The sequence below is a fragment of the Brachycentrus maculatus genome, unplaced genomic scaffold (genome assembly GCF_059751285.1).
Source record: "Brachycentrus maculatus isolate JH-2025_06_01 unplaced genomic scaffold, ASM5975128v1 h1tg000122l, whole genome shotgun sequence".
NCBI lineage: Eukaryota > Metazoa > Arthropoda > Insecta > Trichoptera > Brachycentridae > Brachycentrus > Brachycentrus maculatus.
The window spans coordinates 30,787-52,604 of NW_028280875.1; the positions used below are offsets into that span (position 1 = coordinate 30,787).

Sequence of the window (21,818 nt, forward strand, 5' to 3'; positions counted from 1 at the left end):
AACTAACCATCACGCCGCTTCTCCGCAGGGGTAGGCAGAGAGAATAGAGCGCCACACCACTCTCTCCTTGCAAACATTCTTCGCCTCTTCCACGTTCATGCATCTCCTCATACATACCCGCCGATTGTTACGACTCCTAACCTGACCACTTTCAAGTATTTTTCATACCTGATCGTGCCATGTTTTTCTCGGTCTATCTCTGCTTCTTTTCCCGCTAACATTTTTTCACTCTTATATTTGAATATAAGAAAGATTGAATAAATATAAGAGTGAAAAAATCACTTATATTTATTTGACCCCCCCTGGGAATCGAACCTGGGTCCTCCAGTACGGTAGCCAAGCGTGCTGACCATTACACTACGGAGGCGGACAACACACACTTACAACTACATAAAATGTTTATCACATGCGATTTTGAGGACCAACATGCATTAGGGGTTGCAGAACAAACATGCATCAATATTGAGAATACAAAAGTCACTGTTCAAAAATCAAAATGCTTAGATTAATTCATGCTTAAATTGCCTGTAGTATTAGTACTTTGTACATTTTGATTTCAATTCAACGAACATCAGGGTAGAGGCAGGGGTCAAAGAACAGGAAGAATTTATATAAAGTAAGTTTATTTGTTGAATTTTTTATTCCAACATATTTATTCTGGTTATGCGCTACCGGTTAATAGAGTACCTACCTATATCATCCAGGCATAAGTCCATAACTAACGTTGTTTACGATGACGAAAAAGTTATAAAAAATATTAGCTCATAAGATAAAACGCTTTTTATAAGAAAAATATTTGTATTATTTTCATGTGAATTTCAAAATTATTTTCATGTGGTTTCTAGAAAGAGGTAAAGAACGCAAAAAACGAGTCTGAAAATGGAGGTATGAAAGTTATCAATCAAATGATGGTAGAATATTGACGAATGAAAGTGTAGTGAAAGAAAGATGGAAAGAGTACTTTGTGGAAATTTATGAAAGTAATGGTAATGTCTCCACCGAGGCACCTATAGAGGCAAGTGTGAGTGAGGGTATGGTATGCGAGATAAGTTTGTCAGAAATAACGAATGCCTTAAAGTTAATGCGGTACGGTAAGGCTGTTGGGTATGATAGTATTGCTATAGAGTTTGTAAAATGTGGTGGACTGACCACCCTCACATGGTTGCACAGACTATTTAATCTGAGTCTTGAGGAAGGATACACACCTCTGGACTGGAGACGGGCAGTAATCATGCCTCTATACAAGGGAAAGGGGTCTCGCGCAGAATGTGGGAATTATAGGGTAATAAGCCTGTTAAGCTCTGTCGGTAAACTCTGTCGGTAAGATTATAATTAAAAGAGTTAGAATGGTGAAGAAAGAACGGATTTAGGATGTGCAAGGTACTTTTATGAGTGGACGAGGTAGCACAGATCAAATTTTTGCACTACGAATGCTGACGGAGGATTTTTTTGGCTAAACACCAGAAACTGTTCTGTGCCTTTGTGGATCTGCAGAAAGCGTATGATAAGGTTGATAGGATGAAATTATGGTGCGTGCTGGAAAAATATGGAGTAGGCAATAAACTAACACAAGCAGTTGCTTCCCTCTACGAGGGCAGCACAGCTAGTACACGAGTGAATAGGGGCATTACATCATGGTTTGCAATATCCAAAGACGTAAAGCAGGGATGTTAATGTCACTATGGTTGTTTAATCTGTATATAAACCATTGTATGAAAGAGATTGAAAGTATGGGAATCGGAGCGAAAATGATGAGTATGACTGTTAGTTGTTTGCTGTATGCGGATGACGCCGTACTGCTAGCGAGCAGCGCGGAAGATTTGGAACTAATAGTGTCAATAATGTATGATGTATGTATAGAAAATGATCTGGCAATGGATGAAAGTAAGTCAAAGGTCATGGTGTTTGAAAGAGAAAAAGGTATGACAGAATGCAAGAATTTTTATAACTAGGAAGCATGTTCACAAGGGATGGAAAAGTGGATAAGGTTATTGAGAGAAAGTAAATGCAGGGAATAGAATAAGTGGTGCTTTGAACAGAGTGATTGCAAATAAAAACATATCCATGAAGCCAAGCTAGCGGTTCAGAACGGTGTGCTGGTATCGACACTAATCTATGGAAGTGAAACATGGAACTGGCAAAGGAAGGATGAAAGCAGAGTGAACGCTGAAATGCACTCCCTCAGACGAATGTGTAGAAAATCATTCAAAAATTAAAAACGAAGATATAAGAAAGGAATGTAAGGCTGAACAAGGAATAATTGAAAATATTAGGAAGAGTTCTTTACGGTGGTATGGGCATGTGGAGCGAATGGATAACGAAAGAATGACTAAGAAAATATATGTGGCGAATGTGAGCGGGAAAACAAAACGAGGACGACCGAAAAACACTTGGCACGATCAGATCAATCAGAACCTAAAATCTGGTGGTGTCAAAAGTCTGCGTAATCGGAGGGCATGTACGACTAGATATAAGGATGTGAAGGAGGCGAAGAGTGTATGTCAGGACCGAAGAGTGTGCCGTTCCATCCTTTCTGCCTACCCCTGTGGGGAAACGGCGTGATGGTAGCAGTAGTAGTAGTACAATACGATCCGAATCCCACCCGATGGTGCGTAGAGCACTGCATCGGATAGGCGCGTTGTTAACTTGATCATTAATCAAACGAATACGTCAAATCCTGCGGTATACTTGGATGTAGGAGTGAAATATGTATATTTAATTGCTATGACGCAAGTAGAGCAACTCAACGTGAAGGACATTACCGCTACATAGAAAAGGAAATGGAAGAGGAATGTATATACAATAGATGAGGGTAATGGGAATGGTCGGCTACGGCACTTGGGGAACTCGAGGAGATGGAGTCCTTAGTCTATTCAATCAATTTCATGTTGTATTTTGTGTTACCGAATCATTATTTAGTGACCTTTATCTGATCAAAAGATGTTAATAATACATTTTGTTTTAAAATGATACAAAAAATGAGTATAAAAAAAGTAAGGTGTGCAGACCCAACTTCTTTCTTATCTAAAAAACATATTTTCTTTACAACTGAAAAATACTATTTCATTTTGTATCGTACAAGCACGGGTCCGTCGAGGAGAGCCGTGGAGAAATTGAGTTTATATTTGATGACAAAATTACATTGACATCTCAAAATGATCAGTCCACTCCAATAATTATAATAATTTCACTTAAATGTAGGGTAATATTCAATTATAATTTTCGTTATACTCGTACCTCAAGGGCATTTCGATTGAACTGTAAATTTGAAATCTCTGAATCAGTTATAAGAGAAGAAAAAATAATAAGTGTCCATAAAAAACTTATTTTAAATTTATTAAAAATCACTTTTTCATTTCTCTGCTACATGAATTCACTCCAATAACAGTATATGGTATTTACAATATATTTCATTTTAGAAAATACTACAGAATGTTATATGTATTAGTCTCATTTCTTATTACAATTTATTTACTAATTTGACTATAAATATTTTGGTATTCGATATATTAGACAATTCACATTTTGAGCAAACTCTTGAAGAATAGGAACATTTTTGTGGTATTGGATCTATTTATAATAGTTGCAAATTTAATATTTTTCTCGGTCAAACGATTCATTCATAAACAAGTAAATATATTTGATAAAATAATTTTATATTTTTGTTATTTTTCACTTTTATTAATTGGCAATACTTCTTTCGACTCTTTTTTACACTCAGTGGTGCACAGAGCACCGAAGTCCCTCAATCTAACCTAAAGCTCTAAAGATTGTGAGGATGGTCACATTGTTCTCTTGCGAGTTTGAGGTCTTTGGCGACGATTGATTAAATTATATTAATCCATTCCGCCGCATATTTTAAGCTCAAGTGCATCTTAGTACGATCAAAATGTATGGCAAAAATACTAACAGAATTTCCGAGCGATTAACGAACCTCAAGATAATTACATTTGCAATTATCGTAAAAATTAGACCTAAGACCACTGATTTTTAATACAATTAATATAATTTGAGCAATAACATTTGGTACCCTTGTGCCAAGCAGTAAGCAGGCGTGCTATAAATTGCTATAAATCTAACTATCTTTTTTTGGCTATTATCACTTTTTTACTAACAGTTTTACTAAGATATTTGTAAAGGAAAATATAAAGGATTGAACTATCAACATTTTAATTGCGGGACAAACGAACTATTCGTGACATCGTCAAGTGTGACGTCATTAGCTGTTTCGACCGCGAGAGTCAAAATCGCAAAACTTAAACCAGTGATGCGATGTATTGCAGTCGCGAACATTGATCAACTAAATTATTGATATTTGGAAGAGAATGTGATGAGTAAAAAACCTTTTATATGTAGAGTATGTCAAATCCTTAATTCCCCCAAGAGAAAATAACCCATTGGGTAAAAAAGAGGCTGACGTATAGTTTGTATTACTTTACGAAAGGTCGGGTCTCGCCTTGGAGGAGCGCTCCTTGAGACTCTCCACGATGAGGCTGAGGCAATCTAGGCTGGAGCCACCGCTAGAAGGAAACCCTGGAACAAGGAACCTCATTACTATTACAGTCCAATTCAGAACTCCCGATAAGTTCCAGGTATAATTTGAACGAAGACAAGGACAAATACTAATAAATAGTAATATTTTTCCATAAGTGATGGTGCGATGTCACAGCGATAATGCCAACAAAAAGAATAACTGAACTTCGTATACTTTTTCCTACGCAATAATAGCATTTTGCCGCTACCGGGAATCGTAGACAAACCGGGTGGCCCGCCAATTGCATTTGAGACTTCATTTGTGGGTCTCGAACGAGTACGAGTTTTTTCTCATTTTCTTTCTTGAGATATGACATTATGTATAAATAAAAGTGACGGAAGTGATTAAGGAGTCGAGAGAGGCGCAAGTTGAGAGGCGGTTCCGCGCCATTACTCCGCACGCTCCAGCCGCAGCCGCCGCGGCGGCACAGTGCGGCTCCACTGTGCGGCCCGTCACAGTACGGCGAGGGCAAACACTCGCGCTATTAGCGCCCTGGCGACTCCCGTCACAACATAACGCATTATTATCTCGCTGTAGTCTTGTTCATTTCTGTCGCGGGTGAGTGAATATATTCTACTTTTAAATTAGAGAGCAGGTTTCCGAAAAACCAAACGGATTGGAAGCTCTGGCCCAACACTGCCCGTCGATTCGCCAATAATAGCGTAAACGCTCGAGTTAGCGGCGATATACTCACTTCTGTCAGTAATCGGCTGCAGGTGCTTGTCCCTCGCGCGCGCCTCCGCGTCCGCCAGACGGCACGGCACCCCCTCCTCCCCGCCGCCCCGCTCCGCCCCTGCGGGGAGCAAGGTGCCCGACTGCGTCTGCAACAAGCGAACGTTCTGAGCGACGCACATAGGGGTATTACTGCTAATTAGGCAGCCAAAATTATATTCTATAATAAAACATTCCATAATGGAGCGAATTATGCTTGGAATAACATTAAGAGACAAAAAAAGAAACGATTGGATCCGACGCCAGACACAGGTCTGTGACATGGTAGAGCGAATTGCTTGGCTGAAGTGGAAATGGGCCGGTCACATAGCCAGAATGACCGACGACAGATGGACGAAATGCGTTCTGGTGTGGAGACCGAGAAACCAGAGGCCACCGATGAGATGGGTGGACGACATCAGGAAGTTTGCTGGAAGACAGTGGATGGGGACGGCGCAGGATCGGGAGGAGTGGAGGCGGAAGGGGCAGGCCTTTGTCCAGCAGTGGACCTCAACGGGCTGATATGATGATGATAATAAAACAACAACTACATGTATAGTTTTTTCCGCTTTTATTTTATTTGACCAGTGACGGGATTTCATCGGATGATGTCGGTAAAAACTGGCTTTTCAAGCCAGGTGTTGAAAACCGTGATTTTATATCATATTTCTCATAGAATGAATTAAATAAATGTTTTATATTGATTATAACATATAAACTATGATTTTATATAACTTTATTATGTAAATGGATTATTGTATCAGAATTTAAATAATATCTGGGTGAATTTGGAACCGTCGCACAGTGTGCAATATGACCGATCTAGCTTTACTTTAATCGTTTTTTTCATATTTTAATTTTACATATTTGAATATCAAAACTTCTTAATTAATAACCGGTGCAATCTTCTGCATACCTGTTTTATTTTTAGGCTCAAATATGTATTATGTTTTACGTCGCAAAGTTGATGAGTAGCGTGACACCAGATTTCAACTCCTAGTCAGTTGCGGATCAACACCCGGTTTGATTAGATATTTGTCGGACTTAAGTGTTTTAAATACTTTAAAAAAATAGACGTTATTGAACACAGTATTTTATTTATATTTATTCTAAAAAATACTTAATATACTCGTATTAGTACGTAAATTCGTTCAATTTATAAAACATGTTAAAAAATGGGCGAAAATATTTTAATTGTGCATTCACTTAGACCTTCGAAAAAACCCCCCTCTTACCCCTCTTTGATATAAATGTATATAATAAGTTTAATTCCTTATTATTTCAATACAATAATCTACCTTTCCCCGAATTTCCCCGTTTAAGAGATATTTTTATTTTTCAGTGGGTCGTGCATCAATTTCGAGAAGAGAATTTTATGGCGTATGGCAGAATAGCAAAAAAAAAATAACCGTAATTAGCACCTCTGGAACTATATATCTAATAAATTCCATTAAAAAACTCTAATTTAATCTTTAAAAAAATAATGTTATAAATAATATCGCGTCTGGGCCCTAAAATAAAATACCGACGAAAGAAAAAGCATTACAGTGAAGCAATATTTTTAACAGAAAATGCAAACAAGCTGAATAAAGAGTTATTGCTTCCAACTGTATTTCATCCTTTTATTTTACCAATGATTGAATCAAATAAAAAAAATATTTAACGAAAAAGTCGATTATCTAAAGATTTTGAAAATTGCAGAGCTGCAATTAAAAAAAAAGAATGTCAAAAATATTAATAAATTGCAATCTTTACAAGAAACTACTTTAATATTTGAGGTAACGTTGCGGGTATCGAGAAAGAGGGATGCACCAATATTTTGAACGAACTTTCAAGTGCATGACTTACACGTGCTACTATCATTAAAATGAATAGAAGTTAACAGATAATCAAACCAATTCCATGCACTATGAAATAAATGTGGAATTATTTGTTGAATATGTCACTGATATATAACAAAATATGTACATTAAGTCAAACCCGTGGTACTATATGCCAACAACTGTCAACAAAATATTATTGCATGGTGCAGATATAATCGCTTCCTACATTTTACCAATAGGATAGCTCTCAGAGGAGGCACAGGAAGCTAGGAATGAAGATTCTACAATCTATGCAATATAGGGCGAACCAGACGCGGAAATGTCAATCATAATAAACAGAGATTTGATGTCGATGTTGTTAATTTTCTCAGATTCCCTAATTTCTAGTTTGAGGAAATCCACTCCGAGAAAGTCGAAAGTATTTGCAAATCTAAATTTACTCAAAAATACATCAGAAAATACATATACTGAAGACAGTGAATTCGACAGCGAATAAAAAGCAATGTTTTTTTTAAATAGCCTTTTATGTTCATATTTAATTTTTGATAACTTTAATAATAATATTGTAGCAAAATGCTTTGTTTGGTTATACCATACACATTTTTTTTAATTAAAAAAATGTGTTTAATTTTTTTATTGCAACAAATTCCAAGGTGTTTTTCATATAATTTTCTCGGCTTTCCTCGGCACTTTTTCCTAACTTTCACTACACAAAACTAGAGCCTACTGTATAGACCAACCTGCTACTAAATATAATTTCAATTGTTCATAAAATCATTTTTTATGCTAATAATAATCTTATCACTATTAAAGTAAAATTAGATCGGTCATATTACACACTGTGCGTCGGTTGATAACTCCTTCTACTTCACATTATCACATTATTAGTATAGGGATGTCCTGCGTTTTTTTAAATATAAAATTTACGGTAGTTATTTCTTATCAAAGGTAATAAAGATAATGGTAGATTTATAATTAAGGTTAACATTTATTATAATTAAGGTTAACAACTCAACTATTCGCACCCATGTGCGAATTTTAAGCCCCATGGCTTGAAATAAATGTTGCAAAAACCTATGTTTTGTGCAACAGTTCATGCCTAGATGCCCAACAACCCTTGACGTTGAGGAACCAGCTCATCGAAGGGGTCGAGAGTTTCAAGTACATGGGAGTTTATATAACTGGAAATGGCTGCCTTCAGAAGGAACTAGGAGTGCGATTAGGACTCGCAGGGTCTGCATTTTGTAGAATGAAAGCTGTCTGGAGATCGGATCTATACTCGGCGAAGACCAACTGCCGCCTATACATTGTATAGGCATTGGCCTGCTTTGCTCCTATTCTCTTATACGGCTGTGAAAGATGGCACCTTACAAGGGCCCAGAACAGCCGTATACTTGGCTTTGAGAATAGGTGTCTGCGAAGAATGTTAGGCGTGCGGTGGTTTGACTTTGTGAGGAATGAAGAGATAAGAAAAGGCGAAATTCAGTTTGCTTGGCCATGTACTCCGCATGCCTACCGAGAGCCTTTTACAAGGCATCAGGTTCGCGCAGCCCAGTACGGCCGACATTTCGTCGGCAGTTCTCGTCAGAACTTCGGGACGCGGATCCGACTTGGGAGGATGCAAAGGAGCTGGCAGTCGACAGAGAAGCTTGGAGACAGTTTGTGGACTCCATATGCCCCACATAGGGAGCAGATATGGTTTAAATAAATACATAAAAAAAACAATAACATTTTCGTAACCCCTGACCCTTACCAGAAGTTCAAAGCTACCCTAAGATTGATCCATTGCGTTGAAAAATAATTAAACACATATAACTCTAGTTCACGTTTATATAATATATGCACAGTAACTTTATCCAGGTAGAAGAAAACATACTTTAAAGAACCCATTTTTATTTTCAATTAAAAACTCAAAAATTTTCACTTAGTCACTATTCGGCTATCCAAACTCAAAACACAGTAAGGGACATTTTTTTGTAGTACGTTTTTTTGTATTTTTGGATTAAGTAGATTCTACTTAGTCCAAAAATGCAAAAAAAAACGTACCAAAAAAATGTCCCTTACTGTGTTTTAAGTTTGGACAGCTGTATTGCCTGAGGCAGAACGATATACCACATACAAATGTAAATAGTAGTGTTATATAAGTCTCACATTTGTCAAATGAAGACAAGTTAATAAGCTGTCGTCTCCAGTCTCTAGTATGTAGTAATTTAGGAAAAACGTGTAGCCGATTCGATAAAGGAATTCTATTCTGATTGTAATAAAACTACAATGGATGGAGAACTCGGGGACACGAACCCGGGAGCCGAGATGCCGGGATGCCGGGATGCCTGGCGACTGGCCAACATAGCTGCCTCTGTGCGGGGGCATATGTCACATGTTGCAGCTTCACGCACGTACAGGATCAATTACTGAACAGAATATCTCTGCTCCAAATCAATCACACAGGAGGATCTCTCACGCAGCAAAGTATGTCACATCTGGCTGTTACTCAAAAAGCCACGGAACGAGCTATCCCTCGGAGACAGGAAATCCAATAAGCGGATAAATCCGAGTCGAAGTTAGAATAACCGGTCATGCAGCGAGTCTTCAAGATGGGAGATGAACACGACTGGCGAGGACTAGGAATGGCTGATCGTGTTAGATACGGACTACCTGGATAGAAATGACTGCCGGCTGCCTATATGAGAAATGTAAACTTCATCAATTTGCGTTTTAATGTAACTTCATTCGACAGATTTTTAGTAAGATAGCAGCAGAAAAACAATAACACACTGTATTTATAAGTTGAGTCGAGAGGAATCTGTTTTTGTCTCTATCTAATCGACACTTTCTCCTGTGTGTCTATATTTTCTTTTGAACTAAGAGGCCATTCATAAGTGTCTGTTTGTCTGTAGCCGTGAGACATGATGTATGGGTGTTTAGTCTAGAAAACTGGGACTCACATTATTTCGGAGAGTGGACACGCGTTTTGCCTTCTACATCCTATTCCATCCACTCTTAACTATACACCATGCATATATAATCCATACACTAAATAAGATATTTGCATTAGCCTGTTATTCATCACCGTGGACGTTTTGTTAAAATCAACGTGGAAATTTTGATAAATAAAATGAAATGTTGTAAAACCTTCAATTAAGAAAATTCTTTCAAACACTCCGCGTAGGTACAGTTTAAACACGGATTTCAAACATTTGACAGGTACTTTATGGTTGAAAATCTGTACAAATCAATGAAAAATTATGGTTACAATTTTATGTAGATAATCAAATAAAAATAATGTCGACACTTTTATCGCACATTTTTTGATGATTTTTTTATCGCAAATTCAAATAAATTAAAATCTTCCCCAGCATTGGAAAAGTTACATAAATGTGGCGTTGTGACCAATTCGTAACTTGGGTGTCAAGTTTGTAACCATTTCAGCCATCGCGGCGACCGGAAATGTTACAAGAGGTTGTTTATTACGGGGAAATGTAAAAAGCCGGGCACAATAAATCCAGGCGAACATGCGGAAAATGGATCACTAAACTAATCGTGGATTTTGAATATATTGGTTTTTTAATAATTGTGTCTGGAAAAGTTGAAATAAAACATCCGCCTGTTAATCAAATCCCTCGGAGATTTATTTCTCGAGATGTCAATATATTTATAAAGCGGAGGGACACATAAAGATATAAATACCCCGAGTTATAAGAAATTGTTAGCCGGAGATAGGACGAGTGACGCGGTAGATTTATTGCCGAGTCTAGGGAAGACATTACGAAAAATATTTTTCAAATTTTAAACGCCGACCTAGAAATGGCGGCGCGTGTCTCCGACTAGTGCTACTAAGTAGCGAGTAGTGTTAGAGTCGTCGGCGACTAATTGGCTATTAAATGTTTTATTTTAGTCTATTTGCCGGAAATACGCACCCTGGGGACATGCACAGATCATACGTTTTCTTTATTTTGGATGTGATTTTTTAAAATCTAAATGGACACTTTAGTAGTTACGGTATACAACTCTGATAATCAAATTCGGGGGCAGCAATATTGGTAGACCCTGACCAAAAACACAAAAGGGAACTTGATTATGATAAGTTTTATTATTTGCATTAGTCAGATAAACCGTCAGTATCTGATTACTACCAAATGCCTATATTACGGCGTGGGCCTATTTCATTTCTCTTTCACGTTGTTTCTTTCAATACGCTGAAGTATTTATAAGGTTGAAAGAATTGATGACACTAAATAACACGCCGATTTCCATGTACATAGTATGAATATTATTGGTGAGCAATGTAGTGCGTTGTGCCCGTAGTGGGCAAATCATTCAATTCGGTTTAACGATTCATTTTTAAGGTAACGTAATTGAAGAACGACATTTAAAATTTGAGAGAACCAGACAGCGATCCCGAGAAACATCAGGATGAATGTTGTAGTTTTAGTAATACGAAGTAGTAGGTACTTACGATGTACTTGTTGGTGAGTTGGTTTCCCTTGGCTCCATGCAGCACCTCCTCCAGCCCCTCGATGTACTCGATGGCGTTCCTCAATATCTCCACTTTGGGAAGCCTCTGGTTAGGATTGGATGATGTCCTTTTCTTTAGCACTTCGAACGCCTCGTTCACCTGTAAAATACAACAGAATTCAGAAGAATAGGAAATTCAGGCCTCCAGCGCGTTAGCTAAACCATTACACTTTACAACCTTTTAAACAATACATAGTCATAAATATACTTATCCTTTCGAGACCGAAATGTTGCGCAATTAGAGCAGTGACAAATGTATGTTTTCCTTATTCCTTTTTTTTAATCTATGCTACATTTGTAAAAGTTCGTAAACCATTCTCCAAAGTCTCATCCCATCCAATGAAAATTATAATTTTCAGAGAAATCACCGTCGATCTGTACCTCGTGTGAATAAAAACAGAAGCAACTTAATTTTTCAAGAAAGCAATAGGAATTCTGTAAAGGTCTTTTTGATAACATAAAAATATCACAAAACAATTGGTATTGTTTTTATTGAAATCTGTAAATAAATAAAGGAGATATAAAGGATTAAACTCTGGTCATTTTAATAAAACGAAAAACGAGAATTTCCGACGTCATACTTTGCGATGTGACGACATCCCTTGGTTTTATCAAAAATGTCGCTTCCTATTTTTACGGGTTGTTTGTTTACGGAATGCCAGTTTCAAGTGTTAAGTTACGAGTAGTGCGTCATTGGGGTTATGTATTCACCCGATAAAGCTGAATTTAAAAAGATGATTATAAGGTAACAATTTTTTATTTTAATGAGAATCAATATTATAAAATGATTAATAATTATTTTCTTACCTGAAAAATTAAACACCTTGAATTTTTGAACTTTAAAATTCGGCTTACATGCAAAGTAATTTCAAAATGCGCTATATTATCAGATTGTCCTTGTTCAAAACCTCCCTTCATGATAAGTCTAAATAAATTAAGAAGAGGTTAAATAATACTTAAAATAATAAGATAGAAAGAAGAAAAAAAAACACAATTACGTCGCAACTCATCCGTATTCACATTATCACTTACCTTTTTTTCACTAATTGACTCTACGTTTAATAGTTCCGATGGGACACGAGTTTACACTCACAAGTAACTGGATATGCGCATCGACTCCACTTTTAATTTAAGCTACGTTCACAAATACTGTATTAAAGAAAAATAAAGCAAACACTTTTGTAGGAAACGTGGTAAGTTAAAAACTCTACGCGAAATCTAAGGTAAAACACCACGCGAAATTTAAATAGTTCTTATCACCTGCCAATGCAAAGATTACATATACTTATATACTTGAAATGTGTTATTTCGTCCTGTGACGAAATACGAGTATATTGCCAACTGATAAAGCTAATTTTGCAAATGAAAATGATGAAATATTAACTATATGGACTGTAACACAAAACAGTAAAAAAAATATCCTTTATATATAGGAAATTGGATATTCCTCCCGGGTAAAAATAGTTTAATTGGATCAAATTTAATGAGTTTTTAGATTTTTTTGTTGAAAAACTTCACACGGCCTACAAATGAAACACTAAAAAGTGAAGCTAAATAAAATCACGTAATAAGTCATTCATCTGAGCGTATTTTGGTTTGTAGGAATGTCGAAAACGGCACGCTCCAACGAAACTTCTCTTCTTCTCACTGTTTTCTAAATTAGTCGTAGGATTTTATTACCCCCTAACTTAAACCACTAACTCCTCACTGCCTTCTCCCGAAGCCGGGTTTAAAATGTATCTACCGAAGTACAACGGAACGAGATTTCCAATGATAATTTCTATCAGTGCCTACCTGTGAAGTATTTCATTTGTCTCTGGTATATTTGCTTTTCAATTGGTCGATTATTTACGCCACTTGATGCATGCCAAGATGTATATTTTAATAGAGTTCATATTAACTATCAAAATGTAAAACTGGCTAAATCGTATAAAAAACTTTTAACCCTGATTTTTGTTGTCATATTAGTTTGATAATTTATTTACTTTTACAATGATCGATAAAAATATATAATCCTCTTCATTCAATTCATCCAACATTATCAGGCGCCACAAAACACAGACGTTTAACACGATTGAAAAATACAAGAATTTTTATTTAGAATTTTATTCTGACTTTAGGGTATCGACCTATCGTTCAAAAATGATCACGATCTCGGCCTACTACCTCCCTTCGATGAATCGATTCGATACTTATGTCATTTTGTTCTTGATTTTAATTTCTTTTGAAACTATTGAAGTATCGAATGGTTAAAAGTTATTGAGATGAAAATTGCTAAAGTCTCAAGCTTTTATAATTGGTCATACAAAGAATTTATTATATGACAATCTCGCCAACCAATAAATATATTATTATATATTTTTCCAACTATTTTTTTAACAAAATACGGTATAATTTTCTTATATATTTTTTGTTAAAAACTTTATTGTATTTCGTAAGATCCTGTTCCGAGTACATAAGGAAATAAATACAAACGCGTTGGACGAAATGGCCCCTCCCAAGTTAGCACTTGGGCACGTCGGTATGGTGACACATTTCAGCTGGATACAGCACTGGAATTAGGGAAACGTGCTCTTTCTTAATCCACACAACACGCTACTCTTATTATCAGAATCAAACAAATCAGTTCGGGACATTCTAGCCATATGGGAGAGGAAATTGAATAGCAGTAATGGCTTCGTACTCGCAATAGCTTGTAAGTACAGTAACTACAGCTAAACTTATTCATTATAACCGAGATGGTCAAATGCCTTGCAAAAACCCCGCTTGCACAGGTCGGCGCTAAAGCACTAAAGCACTAAAGCACTAAAAAAAGATGAATCAGTAAATCCTTCACAAATGAGTCGAGCTAGTGATTCGAGTTGGGTTCGGCACCCACCTCGACAATCTAACTAGATTGGTGTCACCAGAAGATAAACAAAGATGACAGAACTGGCTACAAGAATCGGATAGATTTCAACACTTTATTATTCGGTACATTTTTAAAGCATTCTATCGGGGCTATTCACAAATATGTCCCCTATCTACTAAACTATCTACTTTCAGTTACTCGAGCGTGGCAATTTTTTGAAAATATATATGACCAACAAAAAAACAGTTAGAGATACAAGTACAGTGAAAAAATAAAGACAATCATAGAAAGGAAAGAAAAAAAGATAAAATGGTAGGATTATACCCAAAGATTAGAATCCTGCGAAATTCGCACGGGAATAGATATTTGATAAATACATATTTATCGATTCAAATTCCAAAGTCGTGAAATGAGGAAAATCTATTTTCACGATTTTCCTTGTAAAAGTTGTATGGAACAAGTCTATCTTGGTATAATAAATTAAAAAATTTCGTTTGATAAAGTTTATCATTCACCCGTGGATCCCGTACTAATAATAATAATGCGGGATCCTGTGGGATTGTGGGATCCCATCTTAAGGGTGTACTCTCAAATAATTCAGTACGTGACCGGCTACGCAAGAAGCCACACGTGTTGTCCGCGCATCTACACAAAATAAAAAAATGTACATACAAATATATTTATATGTACATATATATTGAAAAAATTATTTTCATAATTTTTTAACTCTTTTCATTTCAAAACTATATGCATATTTTGTCAACTCCCTACCTTTCAATAACATTTATTTTCAAAACCGTATGTTTATTTCGAATAAAAACTCAGTTTTTAACACCATAACGGCAAAAAATTCAATTGCGTTAAATGTTACCTGGGTTTAAAGAAAATTAAGTTGCGGGCTATCAATTATCTTAAGGTATTTTAATGTCTAAGGTTCTTGAAACGTAATTTTTTAAACCGAAATATGCGAAAGTTACCCATTTTAGAGCCCCAAGTCAAAAATGAAACGTTTCTGAATAACCCCCCTAAGCTGTGAGCTGTGACACACGTGTCGCATGTCAGTGAGCAAGAGAACAGTTAGCACTTCGACACAACTTGTCACCTCTTCGCATGACACTTCTTTACAAGTATGTAGTTCCGATTACCCGCTGGCTAATATATTCCTTCCATCTTCTATCAGTGTTGACAGTCAGGAACAGCCGGTGTCTATTTTATTTTGCCACCCAGCATGAATGTAGGGAAGACGTTCCAATCTTGAACACTAGCAGCCGATAGCCGACTGTTATCTGTTATGCCATTCCGAAAAACAGTAGACCGGGGAGTCTGATAAAAGATAAAAAGAGCAGGACACCGCCATAACGTTTGATGGCACTGTAATATTATGGATAGGCAGGTACTCCTTGGGTAGTATCATGGACAAATTTACTTATTTTACACCACTTAAACATTATTACAAAAGGAATACTAAAAACAAAAATATTTATGAATATCTTAACTGCAAAAATATATGCGAAACTTGTAACATGGTGTCTCGAATGACACGTCTGTCACATGACGTTGCATCTGAAGAAACAAGATAATTCAATTAACAATACCATGATATCGCGGTAATTGTTTTATTTATTATTCTATATAATTTAAAGCATTATTTTAGGGCATTTGTTGAGTCTTTTTACTTGGAAATAAATATAATATTTAAACCGTCTCTTTATATAAAAATATATTTACTGATTTAGAAATAGATTTCGATAGATCGACAGAAAACAATGACAACGGAATTTTGGGAATCATTTCGTATTTGGAAATCATTCCAAACACAGAGATATCAAAGAATAATCCGTTATTAGAGGAATGTCATTTTTCGTGATTTTCAGGATGCAAGTCGCAAGTTCGGTTTATTTTCATACTTGAAAAAGTGTGGTCGTAAATTAGACGTTGGGTCGCCATAAAGTAGCCCAGCATCTGGTGCTGGTGATGTGTTGTGACTTCACACTTCCTGCGACATATTAATGCACTTAGCTAAACTGCACCACTCACCCCAGCCAGGGTGGGTACCCTACCCGCGTAGCCACCTACCTACTACTCGATAAACAGTTCATATATTATTTAGCATTCTTATACTTAATATTTTTCTATAATCATTCCCATAAATGTAGAACAATCATTTTGACGTAAAAATAGTTTTGTTATAACTTCAATATCTTCTTATAAATGTAAATAATTCCGTGTTGAATTTTTTTAAACTTATTTATCTAAATTATTTATGTACTAAAATCAGAAATAGTAAAACATGTAAATTATTTTATTTCATGCTGACAATTCCTTTCATTGAAACATATCTTTTCATTTTTATTTGATTGGTAATTATTTTTCTAAAATTAACAATACTTTGAATTTGGATACTAAACGGCTTATTATCTTGATTATATCTTGTTAATTATAATAATTATTTATTTCTTATTTTTTTAAGAAGCTGATGTTATGTAATATTTTTTAAAATAACTTTGTAAATAAAACAAAAACTTTGAGAAGCCGGTTTCGCGGTTTCGTTTTCTTTTCCTTTAAAATATGAAATACATGTAATTGCTTTCTGTGTTATTATTTTGTAATATACGAGTACTTATGTAAATATTGTATTGTCGAATTATATATACCAGCAGAGTGAAATAAATAATGAAAAAATATCCAAAATACCAACACAGGTAACTTCTCTTGAAATATATCGTGCTGCATATCGATAATCGTAACCTTTTCTAAATAAATAAGTGGGTACTCCTCTTGTATTAAAACGGTATTCTGGATACAAAACATTATTAAAATGTCATTAAATAATCACGGGAAATGAATATGCTCCTTATCATCGTTTGTGTTAAGTATTTTGACAACTTTTGTCAACTAAGAATTAATATTAAGAATTGTTAATTCACTGACAAAAATGCAATGTCAATGCATTTTGTGGAGGTAAAGGTAAAAGTTATTTCTTCTTCTAGCCCTTGTCCCCATCAAATTACAAAAGTTTTACCTTGATCGTTAATTACACGAGGGCAAGGCCCCTACCCTACCTTTCTGAGCCTCCTCCTCTCCCTGAGGGTGGCCGCCTTCCTGCGGTCCACCGTGACGTTCTTCTTCTTGCAGGCCTTGCAGGCCCAGGCGAGGCACTTCCTGGCGCCGGCGCCGGCCTCGCGACGCGCGAAGCAGCCCAGGGCCGGCGCCAGCACGTGCAGCGCGCCGTCCTCCGAGCTCGAGCTGCACACCGAGCCCTCCTCCGAGGGGAACCCCTCGTCTTCCTCGTTCTCACCAACATCCGCATCGTCGTCCTTGGAGTCTCGCGATAATCTTACAAAACAACTATCGTTGTTGTTAGCTTCTTTTGATTTTTTACAATTCTTCCTTCGTTTTTCGACAACAGTCTCTTTTTCAACTTTTGTCGTATCTCCATGAATATTTTTTTCACTTTTCACGCGCACTGTAAAATCTTCTTTAAAATCGTCGCATTTTATTTTATCCGATATCTGCTTTCGTCGTCTTTTGACTACCGACGAAATTGACTTTTTGACATCCGCCGAATTGACTTCTACTCGATTTTCGATATTTACGTTTAAGTTTTGTTTGGGTTCCTGTTCACCGGGTTTTTTGCAATCGTAAGTGTTAAAGTGCGAGCCGCTATCGTTTATTGCAGGTGAACTTTCGTAATATCTTTGGTTATAATAACTGTACGCATTTCCATATTTGTACTGACTATCGTTGTTTCGCGGGTAATACTCTTGTCTGTTGTAGCACCCTCGATATTTCCCGTCGCCCATATTATCGCTTCCTCTGTGAGGATCATTATATACGGTTTCTTGATGAGAAGTACTTTGCAGTTGATATTCTTGGTAAGATGTTCCGAATGAAGCTTTTCTCATTTGGTAATTATCATCTTTCTTTTGATAATCTGTTTGAGAAGTTAATTGTCTGTTAAAATCGCAACTCAAAGACTGCATGCTTCAACAACACACAACCTAACTTTAAAAACTGTTTCGCTTTATTTATTAATTACATAATAAATTACATTATTTCAATATCACTTTAGCATCGTAGATACTTTTTTTAGATTTCTCGTAATAATTGTATGATTATCAAATTAAAAACATAAAACACTATTCACTATTTTTTCCCGTTTCTCGCGTTAATTTGTGGTTGTTTTGTTATTATTACTCGTTGGTAATGTGGAGGTATAGGGTGGTCCCCGTAACGCGGTGAAATCAGTGTCGAGTTGGTTCACAGACTGCATAAACCGATGTTCGCACATACTAAAACAGGATGACTGCTTGTCGACTGGGGATCGACAACTTCTGGAGCTAATCTTTTATAAATAGAATTCCGTGAAGTATTAATGCAAACACAGCGGTATTCAAGCAATTTAAGACATTTAACTTATCACAAAACTAATGAGCCGCACAAAATTAAATTTATGGAACAATCTAATAACAAAATGACATACTGCAGTCAAATCAAACACGTGTTTTATTTTTATCTAAATTTGTTATTGTGACAAAACTCGAGTACAAGATGTAAATTCGAGATACTAAAAATAAATCAAATTTGCCGCGTCGAAATATCAACAGCTTAACGGAACGAACAAGTAGTTATAAAAAATACTAATCTGGGTGTGTTTGTATTGATAAAAATCATTATTATCCGTGAAAACTTTTTTTTGTATGTTTTTAAAATCTTCAATGATATTTTAAGGGAATACAAGCCAGCACTTATCTAATTTCTTAAAATAGTTTCATCAAAATGTATTAGGTTCGTTACAACTATTTGCTGTTAAGAATTGATTGATATCTTACTATATAATGCTGGTTTGTATGATTATTTTACACACTGTCTAATATGCGCCATTTCTCACATGAAAAAACTACCATATTACTCAATTTTTTTTTCATTTTACCGGAATCGTTCCGTCTCAATCGTATTAATAGCTACTCCATTGAGTGTTTAAACCAATTTTTATTGAGAGTATTAGCTGCAATATAATATTTCACCTTAGATTACGGGAATAATGGAAAGCGAATAGGTCGTGGATACGTGATAGAGAATGTTTTTGTAAATCACACTAATAAATAAATAAAATATGGGGTTCTTGTGCCAGCAGTTGGGCGGCCGGCGTTATAAGTCGGCGGGTGACAGCGGACATTAGAAGCGTGTAGCGCTCTATACTATACCGTTCCTGTAGTGTAGTTTAGACTAGACTTTATATAAAGTGAGACGCGATATTATCTTCTTGCTTCGGAGACATTAATTCGTCTACCGGGTGATTCATAAAAGGCTACTCTCCAATTTATTATATTACTATCATTTTCTATCAATAACATTTTGTATACTTTGCTAAAGAAGTGGCGATACGTCATCAATAACTTAAAATATTAATGTGATTTCTGGATACGCGTAATGAGATGATAAATCATAATACAAAAATACATTTTAACCTTAATGTTTTGATGGACAAATATCATTTTATCCTCTCAATACAAAGAACATTGCAAAACATCAGGCAAGACATGAAAAACAACAGATAGCAGCTGATATCAGCTGACTATCAATGACAAGACGTGGATGCGGATGAATTTCGTAATGTTGAAAATATTGATAAACGATTGGGTTTAGCCTATTACAGGAATTAGTATACATTCGTGATTATTCGAAGAGGTTTTGAATATATCTATTTTTGGTCAAATGTTTACTAGAGTAATATATTCTTAGCTTAAAGAAGCTGGCAACCGATGGCAGAACTTGGGTTCAGTTTGAGGAATCTATATGCTTTACATAGTGAGTGGATATGGATAAAAGTAGTAAATAACTTTATAAGCACAAGAAAAAGTATCTGAATTCAAAATCTATTTTGTTAATAACTTTAGATCTAACTAACCGTTTAACCTTGTTAAAGATTTTTTAGGATTTCTGATGTGAAATGTGTGCAAACGAACGAGAATAGTTTAAAAATCTATGTCTAAATAATAAAAAAACTTATCAATGACTAAATGAAAATACAATTTAGGAGCAAGTAGAGGTAATGTTTGTATAGTTAATGACAAGTTAGACCCTATTTCAAAATGAAAATGAATAATAAAATTGCGAAATACTTCAATCGTTTTCATGCAATCATTGAAGCTCTAGTCACCCAGTAGCATATAAATATATTGGTGTGGATAGTGTGAAGTGTTGCTTTAGGAGCCCGCCGCGGCCGCCCGCCACACTATAGTCGCGGAGCCCGCACTGGGATTAGCCCTCCAGGGAGTACCAACAGGCGATCAGCGCGGTATAATGAATTATCCAAAATTATGATTTTTTTAATTTTCTTTATTATTTATAAATAAAATTCATAACCCAATCACTTAAAAAAATACAGTAATTTCTCGCTGTCTTTTTCTAGGACAGTTTTGAGAATATAATTTTTCAGGGAAACTGACTGCATGATTTTTATTAGGTCAAAAAATTTACAATTCACTAATAAATTATTTAGCACCTTCGGCGACGGATGACTTAACTTCATCAAAAAAATATATTTCACGAATTTCGTGACGTTTCTTCCAATGCCCAAGCCAGTTGCTGTAAATTCATCCTCAATTTTAATGTCTTAAAATAATTACATTATACATAATATGCTTAAGCCAGACGACGACTTTAACCAATATTTATTTTGAGGTCTATTTTTATTTACCTTGCAGTGGTTGTGTGTGTGTGTGTGTTTTTTTTAAACTGGGCGGCTGAAAACAAAAATGGCAAAAAGACCCGCGGCATATCCCAATGCGCGTTATATAACCGGCTTCTACTGTATTACAAAATAAATTATAATATATGTAATTGAAACCACATTTATTAAGGTGAGTTTTTAAAATGTTTAAATTCATTCACATTACTAACTTCATAGTTAAATTCATAATGGAGATAATTAAGAATTATTTTGTGCATGCTTTCTACGAAATTAAAGTACAATGTCAAAATTTGTACGCATATAAAATGTATTTTGAAATTCTTTTACACTTTATAAAAATCCGAAAGTATATTATTTCATTTAACAATTTCGTTTATAAAATTTGCCTATTAAAAAACTGCATTGTAGTATGATGATATATTTATATTTATATCATATTCCGAATCTGTTTGAACGTCTCGGAATCTCTAATTCGAAATATATATTTTCTTTTTAAAAAAAAATATGCGGTTCATTTATTTGTGTATGTATTGGAAATACATAGACTTCAGAAAATAATACGAGCAAAAAATGAATGTCGTAGTAGTAGTACTTACCTACATTTTTTTTTTCAGATTTTTTGACATATCATTTCATAGTTGTCTATGATAGAATAATTGATGTAAAATTGTTTGTGGTAGGTTTGGC

At 35.5% G+C, this 21,818-nt stretch overlaps 1 protein-coding gene across 1 annotated transcript; it reads right to left on the reverse strand.

Moving 5' to 3' along the window:
* Positions 1–3,652: 3,652 nt before the first annotated feature.
* Positions 3,653–18,703, reverse strand: nau (myogenic-determination protein nautilus). The gene is made up of 4 exons (XM_088260028.1): positions 17,497–18,703; positions 11,525–11,683; positions 5,229–5,355; positions 3,653–4,533 (listed from the first exon to the last, which is right to left on the reverse strand). The coding sequence occupies exons 1-4, from the start codon at positions 18,415–18,417 to the stop codon at positions 4,436–4,438; spliced, it is 1,305 nt and encodes a 434-aa protein (XP_088116154.1). The 5' UTR covers positions 18,418–18,703; the 3' UTR covers positions 3,653–4,435.
* Positions 18,704–21,818: the final 3,115 nt, after the last annotated feature.

Excerpts from the sequence above, each read along its gene's own strand:
- nau (XM_088260028.1), bottom strand. The coding sequence starts at position 18,417 with ATGCAGTCTTTGAGTTGCGATTTTAACAGACAATTAACTTCTCAAACA. Across the intron at positions 5,356-11,524 it reads AACTCACCAACAAGTACATC|ACGCAGTCGGGCACCTTGCT; the intron begins GTAAGTACCTAC and ends CGCTTGTTGCAG. Across the intron at positions 4,534-5,228 it reads GCAGCCGATTACTGACAGAA|GGTTTCCTTCTAGCGGTGGC; the intron begins GTGAGTATATCG and ends TCCTTGTTCCAG.